Below are 16431 nucleotides of genomic sequence, written 5' to 3' on the forward strand. Positions count from 1 at the left end.
CTGAGTGGGCTGCCATTTCCTTCTCCAGGGCATCTTCCCAACCCAGGGATCGAACCCGGGTCTCCTGCATTGCAGACAGATGTTTTACCGTCTGAGCCACTAGGGAAGCCCGATGAAAGACTAGCAGTTTTAAAAATCTTAGACTCTGAGCGTAGCAAATGTACCTGACTTTCTTCTGGGTAAAAAGAGAAAAAACAAACAAACAAAAGAAAAGTAGTGTTCTCGGGGAGGGACGCGGCAGGGAGGAGGCCGACACATACCAGAGTCATGATGCCCAGCTTGTCTACCTTCCGCGCTGGGCTGTGCCGCCTCCTTCGGGGCTTGGAGCGCCCTCTGCTGGGCGGGCAGGAGCCGGCATGCGAGGAGGTGGCATTCAGGTTGAGGGAGTTCAAGGATTTAAAACGACGAAGGTTGCTTGAGCTCCCCGTGCCCACCCTGCTCTCAATCCCCTCGGCCCGCTGCTCCGTGTTCTCCTTCTTTTCTTGGATCAACCTAAAATAGAAGAAAATCATCACCTGCCTTTGTCAGCAGAGGAATGTGTCTGGACAACAAATTTGGGCTTGCATTCTGTGTCACGATTAGCAAATTCCACGAACAGTTGCTCAATTAACACCTCAGCAAAAAGGTTCAACTTTCCCTCTTTGGAATAGTCTCAAACTTAGAATAATTTATCATTGAGTCTTACAAAGTGGCCCCTGATCATTCACGTTTGATTTGACTTATTTACTCTACCATTCTGATGGGGTCTGGGTGGCGACTCTCTCCGTGTAAGGAGATACCTGAAGTTGACAACCTTTACCTTCTGCTCTCAGGGCAGAGATGCACGTCAGTGCCTCAAGTCTTTTCCATTGGGAATCAGGAACTCTGTATAACCAAAACAGCGATTCACGAGCAAGCTAGAGTTTCTAAACACGAGTCTCCAGACCAGATGAAGTGCTGAGTTGATCTTTTAATTTTTTTTCTAAGGTTGTTATGTAAAACGCATCACTTGAAGTTCTCCACCAGCTTTGTGTGAGTTTCTGGATCATGTCAATGTGCTGCATTAACCTAGAATTCAGTTACTGCTCTTCTCCCTAATGTGTCGTGGATGATTTTATATACAGGTTAAATACATGATTATGCAAATAAATGCTTTTCAAATTAAAATACAAGATCCTTACAGGTAGTAAACTCTCCAGTTTCACTTCTACTTATACATTTGAAAGTTTTCAGTGTTGACAAGTTGATGGACAGAATTACCATTTACATCAAGTCAACTTGTTGCATAAGGAAAAATCACTTTTACCTGACAACTTGCTGTAAAAATAAAAATATTAATATATAACCATTCCAAATTTCCTATGGGGATGAAAAAACAGTCTTTCTGAGCTTGTCTGTGCTCAAACACGGCCCATAAAGCAGTCTGTCTCGGCGTCAAAAGTGCAGGTAGCACATCTGTGTTTGCTGGTTGTGGCGTTCACCCCTGCCTTTTGCCCGAGCCCCCGCACTCGACCGGCAGGAACGGGCACCTCGGCCAGGGCTGACGGGACGAGAACAATCTGAGCAGCAGCTCTGCCAGGCCCTGTGCAGGGCCACCGCCTGCGGCCACTCTGAACGTGGACTCGGGACAGGCAGGCACAGTGTGCGCGGGTGTGGCACCAGGCGGGCCTCGGGGCCCCCAGCCACCCGGCTGCACCCAGACCCAAGGCCCCTGCTCACCACGAGGCGGGCCTTTGGGTTCTATCCTGTTTTGTAAACTGTTTAGAACTGCCAAGACTGTGTCTAAAGAAAACAACTTTATATATATGATGAGATGAGAAAAAACTCAAACACATGTCCTGAGAGTGACATACAGTAACATATCACTATCTTACAACAAGCCAATCTTCACACTGTATTAAGTTAAAAAAGGAAATGCAGATCTGAGTGGGAATTTGCCAACCCCAGAACCCCAGCTTTTCTGTTCCAGGTGGCTTTTCACCAGAACGTGGGAGGCTCCGAGGGACACATGAGGACGAACCCTCAGTGCCAGAGGGTGCACGGGCCGCAGGGGACACCACCTCGGCACCTCACCCACCTTGGGGCCCAGAGCTGAGAGGGGGACACCCCAAAACGACCCCCCACAGAGTGCTGACACCACACGTTGGACAGAATGCCCTGGCTGACTGAGCTCTATAATCAAGGGCAATCTCAGAACGGAAACTTCTTGAAGCAGACCTGAAGTCAGTTTTCTTACTATGGAACACTCAGACTTCTCTAAGCAGAAGACAGCTCTTCAGAGAAACTGAGTTTCCGGGGAGTTGGGCTCAGGCGCACCCACCGGATCTCTTCGTTGATCTTGTCCAGCTGCTCCTGAATCATCACGGCCAGAGTCTCGGCATCGGCCTGCCCGCTGGGCGACAGCAGAGCGGCCGAGCTGAAGAGGGTGACCCCGTCGCCCTCGCTGTCAGACGTGCCCTCGTCACTCTCGAACGCCTGGGCCACGTTGGCTAGCACGCTGGCTTGCCGCCCGTGCTCCCGGTCCTGATCCTTCAGGGGCTGCACCTGGGCACGAGAGGACCACGTCTCGTCAGCAACATTCTGGGCAGCTCAAGTCTGTCAGGAACTGAACACAATTTTACATGGAAGCCCTGACTCTGGACAAATGGGCCATGCTTATGAGACACTGCCATCTCTTAAGCGAGCAGCACTGAAGAAACGGGCAGGAGGAGAATCCAGTTCCTAGATGGCCCGGTGACACTCAGGTCTTAGTGTGGACGGAAGGCAATCCTATGAGGTTATTCACAAGGGTGGGCTGATGGAGTCAGAGACAAAAACCGAACATTAAAAAAATACATCCATGCTTCTTGTCAGCCAGGCTGAAGGAAAATTAGAAAAAAATCCTTCAGCTCCCCAGCCGCTGGGTCCCCCTCAGCGGTCATCACTGGTACTAGTTCACCGGGAAGTGCCGTCCTCGCGGGTTCCCAGCCCTCCGTTTCCCAGGCTGGTCTGAACACGCACAGACAGGAGCGAGCAGGGGCAGCCAGGGGACAGGAGGGCCAGCCCCTCTGCGGCTCTCCTCTCGGGGCACAGGCCCTCGGGCTGTTCTGGGAATGGCCCCTCACACCGCGAGGGCGGCTCTGTCATCTGAGACGCACGGGAGAGTGCCTGCTGGGCCCCGTGCCGCCCTCCCGCTCTCACACCCTTCTCTCCACAAGTCTCCCCCCACTGCCCCACTCTCACCCAGGTCCTGCCTTGATTTCCCAGACATGACCACAAAGCAACCGAGGGGCAGCCTCGAGGTGCTGGCCTGCCGGCTCCCTATCCCCCGTGGCCAGTACCCTCGCCCTCTGTCTTTGTCACGACCCCTCCCCAGGGCTCGGCCACCCCTTTTTGAGCCCACGGAAATAAAACCTGTCACAGCTTCCCCAATAAGGCATCGGCATTCCAATATTTTTAAAGCAAAACAAAACTTGACTTTGAATTGGCTTAGTCATAAACAGCATCCCAATCTCAACAGCCTCTGAGTAGCAGTTCTGAAAGTAAGGAAGTGCATCCCTGATTGGGAGAACTTGACCTCTCTGCTTCAGCACGGAGGGAGCCTCACTGCAGGTCTCATGATGGGAGTCAGAACCACAGCCCCCTGGGAGCCCATGTGTGAGGCTCTGCAGTCAGCCCCAAGAACACAGGTATGGTGGGGACAGTACTAACACTTGAGGCTGGACCTGGGATCCCCACTCCATTTCCTGAATGGTCTGTATCACCGTGTGGCCAACCCTTCTGGGAAACCTCTCTCAGGACTCTCTGATGCGAGCCCCCACCATCGCCCATTCCTGATGGGCCTTCTGTCACAACGGAACTACGGTTCTCCTCCTGCATAGGAGCAGCCATCCCACACACACACACCATGTCTGGACCAGCAGTCGGGCATGTGGGACTCCAGCGACACGTCCGAGGCAAACACCTCCACACCTGGGCACCAATGAGCCTCGGGCTGGCACCCTCGGGTTTGTCTGAGGTGCACTCGTAAGGTCCAACTGTATCCCGAGCAGCTCCCCGGCCTGGCTGTTCAGAGCAACAAGCAGCCTCTTTGAACGTGGGGACCCCCTGGCCCCAGCCTACGGGCGACCACATCTGGCCCTGCTCCCGAGGTTGGGTGCCTGGATCAGCAGACAGGGCTACACACACACACTCGATGGCAGAGACGGGAGCGGCGGCCCCCGCCCAAGCCGCATCTCTGGCCCAGACGCGGCCTCCCCATCAGCACACGCACCCACAGCAGCTCCTTGTTCTTCTCCTCCAGTTGGGCCTCCATCTGGCGCAGCCTCTCCTTGATGTTATGGTGTCTCTCTTCCACCTGTCGGCCAAGAACAGCGTCAGCTCCTCTCGCAACGACCCTGTCCTGATGCAAGCGGGCTATGCTCTGTGCAGACCACTGGCCCCGGGTTCGTGGGGGGCACGCCCGCACGCCTGCTCAAGCAGCCAGCGCGGCTTCGAGTGTGACACGTGGGTGACGGAGGGTGCTGGTGACCGGCTCGTGAGAGGAGACGTGCTCGTCCCCGCCCCGGGCCCCACACCCGCGGCCGCTGCACCCCCTCCTCAGACTGTCTGTGCTGAGCCAGCGCGGGCAGGGCAGTGGCAAGCACGGGACTCACAAGAACACACGTTCTACCTTCCTAAGCTGGGAGATAAGTTCCAACAGTTTAGCCTCCTTAGTGACAGAGCTTCCGGAAGACCAAAGTTCAGACTACAAGGCCGACCCAGGACAGACAGCAGAGATGTCAGGGGAGAGAAGAAACCAACCCTTGAGAGGAAGATCACAGGCAGAAGGGTGCCCCCTGGCGGCCGTTAGTGACCCTGTTCTGGTTGGGTTTGCCAGCACACGACACCACTGGCCTCCCACGACTGGCCAGCCCCTCAGCTGCTCACTGAGCTCCGGGCAACGCTCCGGACAGCCGTGCCCGCACAGGCCCACCTCTCCATGCCCAGCCAGTACCCACCAACAGTGCGGGGCCACACCTTTCCCATCAGAGGGACGGGGTGGCTGGCTGGCTATGGGGACCATGCCCCCAGCAGCGCCACGTCTCCGGGACATGGCCTCTCAGCCGCGGGCTCCCGGGGACTGCAAGCTGGGAGTGGGGCCCCGGGTCTGCACCATGCCCCGCTGTGACTTACTCAACAATGTATGAATAAAGACTTAAACCTGTGTTCATTACAGAGCTATTTTGGCCATCTCTTAAACGAGAATGGGATTTTTCTAGCTCTCTATCCTGCTAGGCTTTGAGTTGCTGACTGAACTCTGAGCAGCAGTGACTCGGAGCTGAAGTATCCTGGGGACACACAGAACACGGGACAAAACGAGGGAAATTAACGGAACGATGACACGGGAGCGGGGACTGTCTGACACTCAGGGCGCGCTCCCATCCCAGCCGGGCAGCACGCCCCCCGCGTCTGCGCTCCTCTGTGGACTGAGCAGCACAGGGAGGGGCACGGTGGGACAGCATGGAACAGGCCCTCCCCCGCCCGCCCCCCAGGGACCCAGAGCAGCACCTTGGAGAGCGCGGCCACCAGCTGAGCCAGCTCAGCCTCCACTTCAGGCAGCGTCTCCGCCCTCAGCAGCGTCTGCTGCAGCTTCTGCTCCTCCAGCTCCAGGTGCTCCTGCAATGGTCGGTTTTCATCCTCCTCCTACAAAGGGAGAGCAGAGCATCCAAACAGGCCAAGTGGTGTAGCCTCTGCTGTTTTTAGTAAGCTGAGACAAAACCTAAATGCACGTCTCTACTGGATTAGTTCTGTTTCGTGAGCTGCGTCACGGTAATTTTTCTCTCAGTGTTCCTGGGCTTGGTCTCAGTGGGCAGAACACCTCCTGCCAGAGTATCTGCTTTTCCTAAACGTCCCCAAAGAAGTCTTAAAAAAAAAAGTTCTTATATATTAAAGAAGATCAGTTATCTGTAGAAGCGTATTCATTCTTATTGACAAGTTAAGGGAATAAGGGTTCAGTACTGACCCTTCTTAAAACATCACCAGAATCATCATTTGAAGGGAACCCTACCGACCGCAGATGGCCACGGGCTTGTAAGCCAAAACATGGCTTTCATCTCCTCTGAAACACAGACCTGATCAGAGTGTGCCTGGTGAAATGCCAGTCAACTAATATTTGTAAATGCACGATTATTCTTTTAACAGATCTTCTTACTCTGAAAAACTTTCAATGTAGAACATTTAGACAGATTCTTTTTTGAAAAGGAAAAAAAATTAAAGTATCTATACGCTTGGGTTCCTGAGAGGTTAGCATTTGTTTCTAAGCAGGTTTCTTATGTTTTCTCTGTATGTATTACTCTATGTACATACATAAACAATATGATATGCTTTAAAACCCTCAGAAAACAAAAGCATATGGTACGTGGTATTTTCTGATCTGCCTTTTACAGCCATTATTTTGTATATCGTAATGTTCTTACTTAGCATTCCACATCATAAATTTCAATGGCTTTCTAGTATTCTATTTTTGTGGTGGGGCCAATGATACACTTTGTCACACACCAGACTGACTCACTTTGTTTTGGAGAAGCCAGATTTGGTTTTCCTGGGTAAGTCCTGATTATCTGAGATGACATGGGAACAGGAGCGAGTAAAGCTCACCCAACCATAGGAAGTACCAACCCTAATCAGACTGGAGCTCTAACCCTGCCTTTTGACCCCAGTTCCCAACAGGCAGCCAGCTGCCATGAAGTTCCCTGCTGCTCTCTGCTCTTTCAGGAAAAATGCTAACAAGCCAACAGATTCAAGTAAAACAAAAGCGTCAGGAGTGGAATTCCACAACATGGTTAAACCAAATCCCAAATCATTCAAACCTGTAAGTTGCAGTCACCCTCAATTTTTAAACATTGGATTTCCTTTCAGTACAGTTGATTTATCATGATGTACATCCACACTTTTGAACACAGTATTTTCGGGTCATAAGAACTTTACACTGGGACTTGATTTCCAACATGGGAGTCACATGAAAAGGTCTTTACCTTCCTTCTCCAGTATTCACTACTATAAAAGTCAGACACAGGTCAGTAAAGGCCATTACCTGTCGATGCAGAGAATCCTTATTTGCGATTTCCTTTTCAGGTTTATCATCAAGGTCATGCACAGAGGAGGCTTCGCGCTGTGCGGCGAGGTAGCGTTTCTCAAGTGTCGTGATTCTCTTCTCCACGTCCTCCTTCTGGGCCATGGCCTACACCGGGCATTACAGAGGAGAAAAGTAAGTCATTATCGTGGAATACTCCAGCACACTTAAGAGTAAAAATGCTGGACTAAATCCTAAGTTTCAAATCAAACATAAAATTAGCATCCTCAAAATTAAACTCCTAGACATGGCAGTTTTCTTAGATGTGAGCAAAAACGCGCCTACCTCAAATGTCACATTTGCCACGATGGCACCCATCTGTCTTAATGTCTGTCTGGCCACTTGATTTACCAAGCTTCTTTTCTACATAATAAACCCAAACAGCAAACAAAAAGTACACTAAACTACCCTGTCATTGCAAGAATTCCAGGAGGGAAGGGATCTGGCATGAAATGAGGACCTCTGTCTCCTACACCATACAGGCGGGCTTGACCCAGAACACGGAGGGACCTTCAACAGATCCAACAGGGAGCTCTGAGGCTCATTTCCTCGGGTAAAAGTTGGAAAAAATCTCATGCAATTTCCTCAAAATTAAAGTAAGAATATCAATGAGTGGAAACAGAAGTCAAAGTGTAACACAACTGGAAGCAGCCTTCTCAAGCCTAGTTCTTCTAAAGCAGAGTTACACCACATGTCTGAAATGCTCACACCAGGACCAGAACTTGCTGCTGGTGCAACTCCCGTCTGCCAGCTCAAAATCCACTTCAGGTCCCTCCGTAGTCACTAAGTAACCAGTGTTGTCCTAACATTAAAAGTGAAAGGTCTTAAAAACGCTTTTTCCAGAATTCTCTACATATTAAACTCTGCCACCTACTCTCCTCCTATTGCCAGAGTAATGTGAACAGGTTATACAAATATGTGCAAATACTTCTGTTTTGAGTTCTCACACAGAATTACTCACACCAAGCTACTAAACAAGTACACCTGCTGGAACACATGTTGGAGGGGTTCTCTCTGAGACGGTCTCACGGTGGAGGGGTGGGGCAGGGTGGGCACTGTCTGCCTGTGTACAAAGGAAAGCTGAGGCTCACAGGAGGAGGCCTGAGCTCCCAGCACTCTTCTGTTTTCACAATGACTGTTAGGTAGTGTCTCATAAATCATGACACCCGCAGACATGACCACCAGAAACATCATGATTCTACATGGTTACACAGCATGGGCCTGAGGATCTGAGGGTGAGCAAAGGCCACTCGTCTTGTCTGACCGCCGGTGTCACTGTCACACATCCCTTCAAGGAGCAGAACCTCAGAAAACTAGAGAAGATGGCCAGGCAAGCTGCCTCAGCAGAGCCCACACAGCATGCTCCCATCTCTCCGAGAGAACGGGCTCCACAGACGTCACCAGACTCGCCTGAGGGAATCAGAAGGAAATTTCAGCATCATCGGGAATACATTCAACAGGCAGGTAGGGGGATGAACTGGGAGACTGGGGTTGACACATACACTACTGATACTGTGCATAAAGTCAACAGTGAGTAAGGGCCTACTGTACAGCACAGGGAGCTCTACTCAGTGCTCTGTGGTGAAGTTAATGGGTAGGAAATCTAAAAAAGAAGGAGATATGTGTGTGTACATATATATATATATGATTGATTCACTTTGCTGTACAGCAGAAATTGACACAGCAGTGTAAAGCAACTATACAAATCAATGAATGAACGGATGAATGAATTTTTAAAAAGGAACACACTAGGCCCCTAGAACTTGTAGAAACGAGCAGTCCACACCCAGGCTGCAGCACAGCGCTAGGGCTGCCCTTATGTTGGTCCACTGCAATGGACCGTCTGGACCAGGCCTCTTCTACCCCGAGACCTCGACGCAGAGGCAGGGAGGCCACCAGTCGTGGTCTCGCCAGAGCTCTGCTCTTGCTCACGCAGCCATCCCAAGGCTGAGACCACCGGGAGAACAAGGGACCCACATTCCACCTCAGGACGACAGACCCGTCCACCGTCACTCACTTCGCGGACGTCCCGCTGTAGTTTCACGTTGACTTCCTCGGACTTGAGGAGATCCTTCCTGGCCATGTCCAGGTCCTCCTCCAGGTCTGCCACCTGCGCAGAGAGGGCTGCCAGGAGCTCCTTCATCTGGCTCTGATCTCGCAACTGGTTGTTTATGATTTCCTGGAGCTGGATCACCCGAGCCAGAGAGCCCTCACGGGTTCTCTAAGGGGGAAAGAAAGCCTTAGACAGCCTTGTTTTGGGAGGGAGGGAACACAGCACTTCCGGGCAACCGGTGAGGTCAAAACTGCCTTCTGTGCTCTGGAGCTCACACGACCCTCACAGTCACACAGAACTACATGGTGCTTTGGTGACAGGTCCCAACAGCCCCGCACAGACTGGATGGTAAGACGAGAACCAGACAGAGAGTGAGACCGAGGACTTGCCTTTCCATTGGCACTTGGCATGTTTTCTTGCTTGGGATTTACATCAAGCACCCCATCCATCAGTATCTTTTCCGGGTTTTTCTTCTCTTTAAGAATCATCAGCTAAAACCAAAAGTTTGAATCAGAATAAAGAAATTAGTAAAGACAGCAAAACTCCATTTGGAAAAACTCAACTCAAAACTGAAAATACAGCATAAAAAGAAAATACATGGTGATGCTATCCATCCCAAAGAGAACCAGGTGATTAGAGTCAGAATTTGTCTTCTATTGGACAAAGGGGTACTTAAGAGATTCTGCAGCTCTGAGCCACAAGTCTAGTTTACTAGTCATTAAAATAACCCAAGTGGGAGGGTCCTCAATCAGAAAGATAAATAACATCTGACGTCCACTACAGCCTTCATACTTTTTTTTAAATGAAAGGATACAAATGACAAACCCTTCACTGAAATTACACGATGACTGATCAAACTTCTCTCTTTATGTGTGGCACCTAATTCTTCTTCTAACAAACTACACCTTTCAAGTGCTCCTCGTAATCACTCTCAACTGAAATAAAAGGGGCCGAGTCACTGTGTGTTGAAGTGTGTATATACTTTAGTGCACTTCTTAGTGTACACTCACCCCAATACACGGCTGCTGTAACAGAAGACATTTAATGCATCTCATTGACCTTAATGTCAAGAAGATCTGCTTATTAACAGCTTTAAATTCTAAGTTAGAGAGGAAAAAAAATGTTCCTAAACTAATTCTATTACCTAGTTTTTAATTGCAAATTGATATACAGAATATAATAAATCTTGAGACATTTATGCCAACTAATACTTTTTACCTGGGGCTTCCCAGGTGGATCAGTGGTAAAGAATCCACCTGCCAATGCAAGAGGGCAGGTTCGATCCTTGGGTCGGGAAGATCCCCTGGAGTAGAAGATGGCCATCCACTCCAGTATTCTTGCCTGGGAAGTCCCAGGGAGAGAGGAGTGTGGTGGGCTACAGTCCACAGGGTCGCAAAGACTTGGACATGACTGAGCATGTACACAGGCAACACTTTTTAACCATATAAAATTCTGACTTCTTACAGAAAAAATGTATTTACAAGAATTCAAGAAGCTCAAAAGTCAACTAGTTACATAAATACATGCATCATCCACCTAACAAGGCAGCAAGTGTACAAATCCAGGACGGCCGGGTGGCTGGTACCTTCTCGTCCAGGGCCTTGTGGTGCTCAAACAGTGATTTCAGTGCCTTGAGCACCTCCACCTCGCTCTTCATGCCGGCTGGGGACTGCGCCTGCTGCTTGCCCATTGTCATCCGGAGTGATGGCACATATTGGGAAACCAGGCATTCCAGGTGTTCCAGCAGCAGCTGCAGGGCAGGGCCAAAGGAGCACCTTCAACCTCATACTTGAATTCAGGGCCGATAACTCTTCTCAACCTCACGCTAACACCAAAACCATGCTAAGGCAAGTCAGAATCCTGCCAGTTCAGTCTAAAGTTAGAGTGGACTTCCCCAGTGGCCTAGTAGTTAAGACTCCACACTTGTGCAGGGGTCCTGAGTTTTAATCCCTGTTCGGGGAACTAAGACCTCACACACACTGTAGCATGGACAAAAATGTAAGTTAAGAGAACTCCCCCCTCAAATGTACTAAAATTATATTAGCTCTCATCATAAATTTGAAGCAAAGTATGAGAACCCCGATCGGATCCACCCCAGTCTGCTCAGTGGGAAGATGTGAAAAATGACTTGAAAACAAGCCAGAGTTTAAAGACAGCAACACGGAACCCAGTGGTGACCCCCGAGGGGCAAGTGTCAACACGTGAGAATCCCCCTACTGACCCTGGTGTTGTTCCTTTCGGCTCTCATTTCGGCTATCTCTTTTTCTCTTGCTAGAAGCTGCTCTCGGCATGCACTGAGTTCTTCCGTAGGGGATGCCAACTCCTAGAAAACAGTTAAATGAGTAAGTAACTAAATGAAAACACAAATTAAAAAGAGAGCGAGACTGAAGACTGACCCTGTCAAGTCTCTCCAGGCTCCACACAGAGGGTCTCCCTGCCCCTCTGGAGAAGAGGGGTCCGCTGACCCCAAGACCACACAGACCACCACAACTCAGACCGGCCTTTAGCCTCCACCTTGACCTGGCAGCCACGCGGCAGGGGAGAACCCGGAATCCAAGCCTGCCTTCTCAAGACCCAGGGAAGTCTGAGAAACTTTCCTAAACATAAACCTAACAACAAAGTGGACAAAGAGGTTCTTAAACAACACACAGACCAGTGACCTAGAACCACTGGGGAGAGGGCAGAAGAAAGGGAAGATCTACAAGGCCACCAGGCTTTGGAGTGTTCCTCTGGGAAAAAGGCTGATGGCACCCCATAGCCATCTGTTAGCCTGACTCCACTGAAGTCACCCAGTCATTCAATAAACTGGTTAAAAGGTTAAATTCATGTTTTATGTATTTTATCACAATTTTCGTGCACGCGGTGCCGTCCACGTGGTGAACTTGCTCAAACTGAACCACACGGCATCTTTCATTCTTCTATTTTTCCTCGCACATGTAAAAAAAGTCCTGGGCTGCATATCCCCTACTACACACTGAGTATTAAGCACCTAGAACACTGCCCAACACTTGTAAGAGGCATGTAGTAGACATGTGAAGCTATGAGGGTGTATGCTATACATGTAAGCAGTAGGTAGCCATCATTAAAATACTAGACACACTGTTCTGTGCTTTGTAAGATGGGAGATGATAAGGGGCTTAGCCTTTCTGCTTCAAGGACTGACTCTATAGCTCAATCCACGTGCCCCAGTGACTCCTCCAGCCAGTGATTCCCTTCTGGTGGGGCCCCGGCCATCCTCCACGCAGCACCTGCACAACCACCTACAAGGTCAACTTGCTGGGGTCGATCCTGCCCAGAAGGGCAAAACGCCCTGGCTGGCAGGGACCCCCGGCAGGGCCCACAGCCATGCAAACAAAATGAAACACAGCCCCAGTGCTTCACCGGGTAAGGGCCAATCCGATAGGCCCAGCCCCCGGCTGCTCTCATGTCAGTCCACTCCGCTTCCAGAACTTGGGCCGAGGCCAAGGTCTTCCTTGTCTTGGCCTTCGCCTTGGGGTTGCAGCACTGGAAAAGTGCCCATAGGCGGGCCCTTCTGCGACCCATCCTCGCGGATGGGGGCAGTCCCCCACTCGGGGGCAACTGCTGTTTCACGGTTAGATAGCTCAGCACCGGAGCTATCACCACTGATCTCACACTACGACCACCACTATTCACACTACGACCACTGCTCTCACACACACCGCTCTCAGACACCGCTCTCACACACCACTCTCGCACACAACGCTCTCACACACCACTCTCACACACACCGCTTTCACACTATGACCATCAGCACTGCTGTCTCTAGAAGAAATGGCACGAAGGCTCTGCCTCCAGCATGTCTCCCAGGAGCCCGGAACCTGGAACCCACTCAGTCACAAGGGCTCCATGGTAACAGGGGGGCTGGGCTTAAGCCCACCATCAGGGGTGCAGAGACGGGGGAGGGGCTGCCAAAAAAATGTCAGGTGAGTGTGTTGTGTGGGAGAAGGAAAGCCGTGCCCACAGCTCAGGCCCACCATCAAACATAACCCTGCAAGGATACTGGTTCACCGTCGAACCAAATAGTATAAACTGCTTCAGAAAGCACCACCACTAGGAATGAGCACGTCTTCTAAGTGGGCTTCTGCCTCCTTCACCCCCCAAACAAGCCTCCAGTGAGGCTACTGAAAGGGCACCCCTGAACTCAAGGGTGTCCCCAGAACCCACTCAGGTGAGGAGGACTCAGCATGCTAGCTGCCCCTCACTCTCACCCTGAGCTCGGTCCTCCCTGACTGACTCCCTCACTCGAGCTCAGCAAGGGCTTGACCAACCTCACTCCAGGCACTTAAAATGAACCCACAGTGGGTACAGGAGTTCCGTCAATCTGCTGCGAACTCGCCCTCTTAACTTCGACCCTGGGATGCCAGACAACTCTGCCCCTGGGGGGGCTGCACGGTGGAGGTTCAGGGGTGTCCCTGCCTCGAGCCGCGACAGCCAGCGCCTCCCAGACCCCGCCAGGTGCTGCCCCTCCCTCCACGCCCGAGTCTCCCACCCCCTCTCCTGGCCCCACTCCCAGCCTCGCGGCTCTCCACTCACCAGGGCACAGGCCACACTGCTCCTGGCTCAGCCGGGACCTCAGCTGTCACTTGAGGACCTCGGTCCCCAGGGTGCTTGGGGCCCTATATCCACCACTCTCAGCAATTACGGACTCTGGGAGGGACAGAGTACAGTTTGGGGTCCCACTCGCAGTTCACCCTGAACACATTCTCTTTTTGTTTCGCTTTATCTGCTGGACTTCTCTGAGATGTCTTTTTAAAACCTCAACTGTTGCTTTCAAAAAGACTGTAAAATCACTGTGCTCAACTTTAAGAATAAAATCTTCATTTTCAACCTTAAAGTCAAACTGGAGGGAAGACTAAAAGCAGTCATTTTTTCAAACTGAAAAAGAAAACACACACGTGACCACGTCACACAATACAGTTCACACAACCCCTGGCTCTTCAGCCTTCTCCTTGACCACCAGCAGCCCGTCATCGCAAGGCCTGCCCTGGGCCGTCAGGGGCAGGGGAGGAGGGCAGACCGGCTCCTCTGTCCCCAGGCCGCATGGGCCGCTTGCTTCACCTTCTTTCCAAGTTCAAGTGGTGCTGACACAGCCCGGGGAAGCTGGGGATTCTGATCAGAAACACAACCGTGGGTACTAAGGGAGGACCTCTGGTTCTTGTTTTCCCCGGTATCAAAGATGATCAATATAATTACTGTGAATTTTACATGTGGCTTCAGATGAGAGAAGACACCCAGGGCTTCCCCACTTGCAGTTACAGACACAGGCAGCTTGTGGGTCAGCCTACCAAGAGCTACAGAAGCTAAATACATTTTAAAAAGAGGTCCTTAGGCAGCCACAATCCAAGATTTCAAAAAAGCCCAGTGAGGGAGCTGGACACTGAGAGGGCCACTCCTTCCCTCGGGGCATCTGAACAAAGCTGACTCTGGGAAGAAAAGGCAGGGAAAAAGTCAAGCAGAGGGTACTGGCTAACACAGCTCTGGATGGTTCCTTGGGCTGGGAAGACAAAAATTCGAGCTCAGGCCTGATAAGTCAGTCCGGATGTTAGAGACTAAGCTCCCCAAGAAAAGGGAGGCACAGAAAACATACCCAACACTCTGCCCAAACCGGCTGAGCGCTGAGTATCAATCACCTCTTGGTGCTTGGGAGGCAGATGGTGGGCTTCAGGACTGGGCGAGAAGGGGGCGGGGGAGGCCACGGGAAGCACCCCAGGCTTCCAGACAGACACGCTGGAGGGCTCCTCCCTGCGGTCAGGGGGAAGGTGGGTGAAGGCTGCTGAGACTCAGCTTACAAGGACACCCCAGCCTCAAGTCACTCAGGCCCTGAGTGAACAGACAGCTCTGTCCCCACTAGAGGTCTGCCTCAGAGGAACCTCTGGAGAAGACAGCATCACCAGAAACTCTAGGGTTTTCCAAAGATAATGTCCAACATGCAACCAAAAAAAGCAAAAAGGGTGTAACAACAAACAGGAAAGAGAAAAAGAACTGAAACAGATCCAGAGGTATCAGATGTATATCAGCACATCAGAGGTATGCTAGAGGTATCAGATGCAAACTTCACCAGTTCAAAAATATACTTGACAAAAGGAAAAACGTCTGAGAATCAAAACCGATTCTAGAACTTTCAAGTAACAGTGACTGAATTTAAGAACTCAGTCTCTGGGCTTAACATCAAATTGGACGTAGCTGCAGAGAGGATCAGTGAACTGAAGGATAGATAGGTTAAAAAAATATATATAAGAAGGAAAAAAGTATAGAATATATTGAAGGAGCCTGTTGTTAAACTACATTGTTGAAAACTATAAATGGGGCCCCTCATGGTGGAGAAAAGACAGAAAGGGGAATAAGAAATGCCTCCAGGGGCTGAAACTAAAGAGCCTCTTAATGAAAGTGAAAGAGGAGAGTGAAAAAGCTGGCATAAAACTCAACATTCAAAAAATGAAGATCATGGCATCCAGCTCCATCTGCTGCTGCTGCTGCTGCTGCTGCTGCAAGTTGCTTCAGTTGGGTCGACAGCAGCCCAGCAGGCTCCCCCGTCCCTGGGATTCTCCAGGCAAGAACACTGGAGTGGGTTGCCATTTCCTTCTCCAATGCATGAAAGTGAAAAGTGAAAGTGAAGTCACTCAGTCGTGTCCGACTCTTAGAGACCCCAGGGACTGTAGCCCACCAGGCTCCTCCGTCCATGGGATTCTCCAGCCAAGAGTACTGGAGTGGGGTGCCATTGCCTTCTCCATGGATTATAAGAACATTAAAGATACACACACACAGAGTTAACTGTGTGAGGCGATGCATATGTTGGGCAATCATTCCATGATTCTATGGGCATCAAGTCATCACAATGTAGACCTGAAATACACAAAAACTGTATCTGTCAGTGACCCCTTAGTGAAGCTAGGGTTCTAAAATCAGGGCCTGGCACCTTATAGCTGGCAGGTGTGGGAACTCGGGTTCATGTGCAGGCTGTACACACTCTTAATCACAGGTGAGACCTGAAGCAACCAAGCAACTCTCCATTTTTCTTTTTCTGTTTTTCTCTGTTCCGCTTGCCGTTTGTGTTTAACAGATTCCCAGTATGGAGTGAGCAGCGTCAATGCAGCAATAATGTTCCCCATCTAAGGCAGGAGCATGTAACACCAGCAGACTTCCCAATTGCCCCGAGAGTAACTGCAGTGCTGCATCACAAAAAAAAGCAAAGAAACACAACATTCCCCGAGACAGAGCTGCCCGACGGCAGTGGGGACTATGGTCCACCAGATGTCCCAAGGGAACTCCCAGGGGCTAGGAGCCC

The 16431-nt window shown here is 50.7% G+C and overlaps 1 protein-coding gene across 1 annotated transcript; it reads right to left on the bottom strand.

Annotated features, from left to right (window-relative positions):
• Window positions 1-164: 164 nt before the first annotated feature.
• Window positions 165-13007, bottom strand: LOC112445442 (liprin-alpha-4-like; the record flags this gene model as incomplete). The annotated part of the gene is made up of 10 exons (XM_059884397.1): window positions 12507-13007; window positions 11347-11448; window positions 10711-10875; window positions 9515-9616; window positions 9090-9293; window positions 7034-7180; window positions 5509-5643; window positions 4232-4315; window positions 2300-2523; window positions 165-492 (listed from the first exon to the last, which is right to left on the bottom strand). Coding segments are annotated over exons 1-10 (1653 nt in total), but the record flags the coding sequence as incomplete, so codon positions are not given.
• Window positions 13008-16431: the final 3424 nt, after the last annotated feature.

Source organism: Bos taurus, unplaced genomic scaffold (assembly GCF_002263795.3).
Source record: "Bos taurus isolate L1 Dominette 01449 registration number 42190680 breed Hereford unplaced genomic scaffold, ARS-UCD2.0 Leftover_ScbfJmS_14, whole genome shotgun sequence".
Classification (NCBI taxonomy): Eukaryota; Metazoa; Chordata; class Mammalia; order Artiodactyla; family Bovidae; genus Bos; species Bos taurus.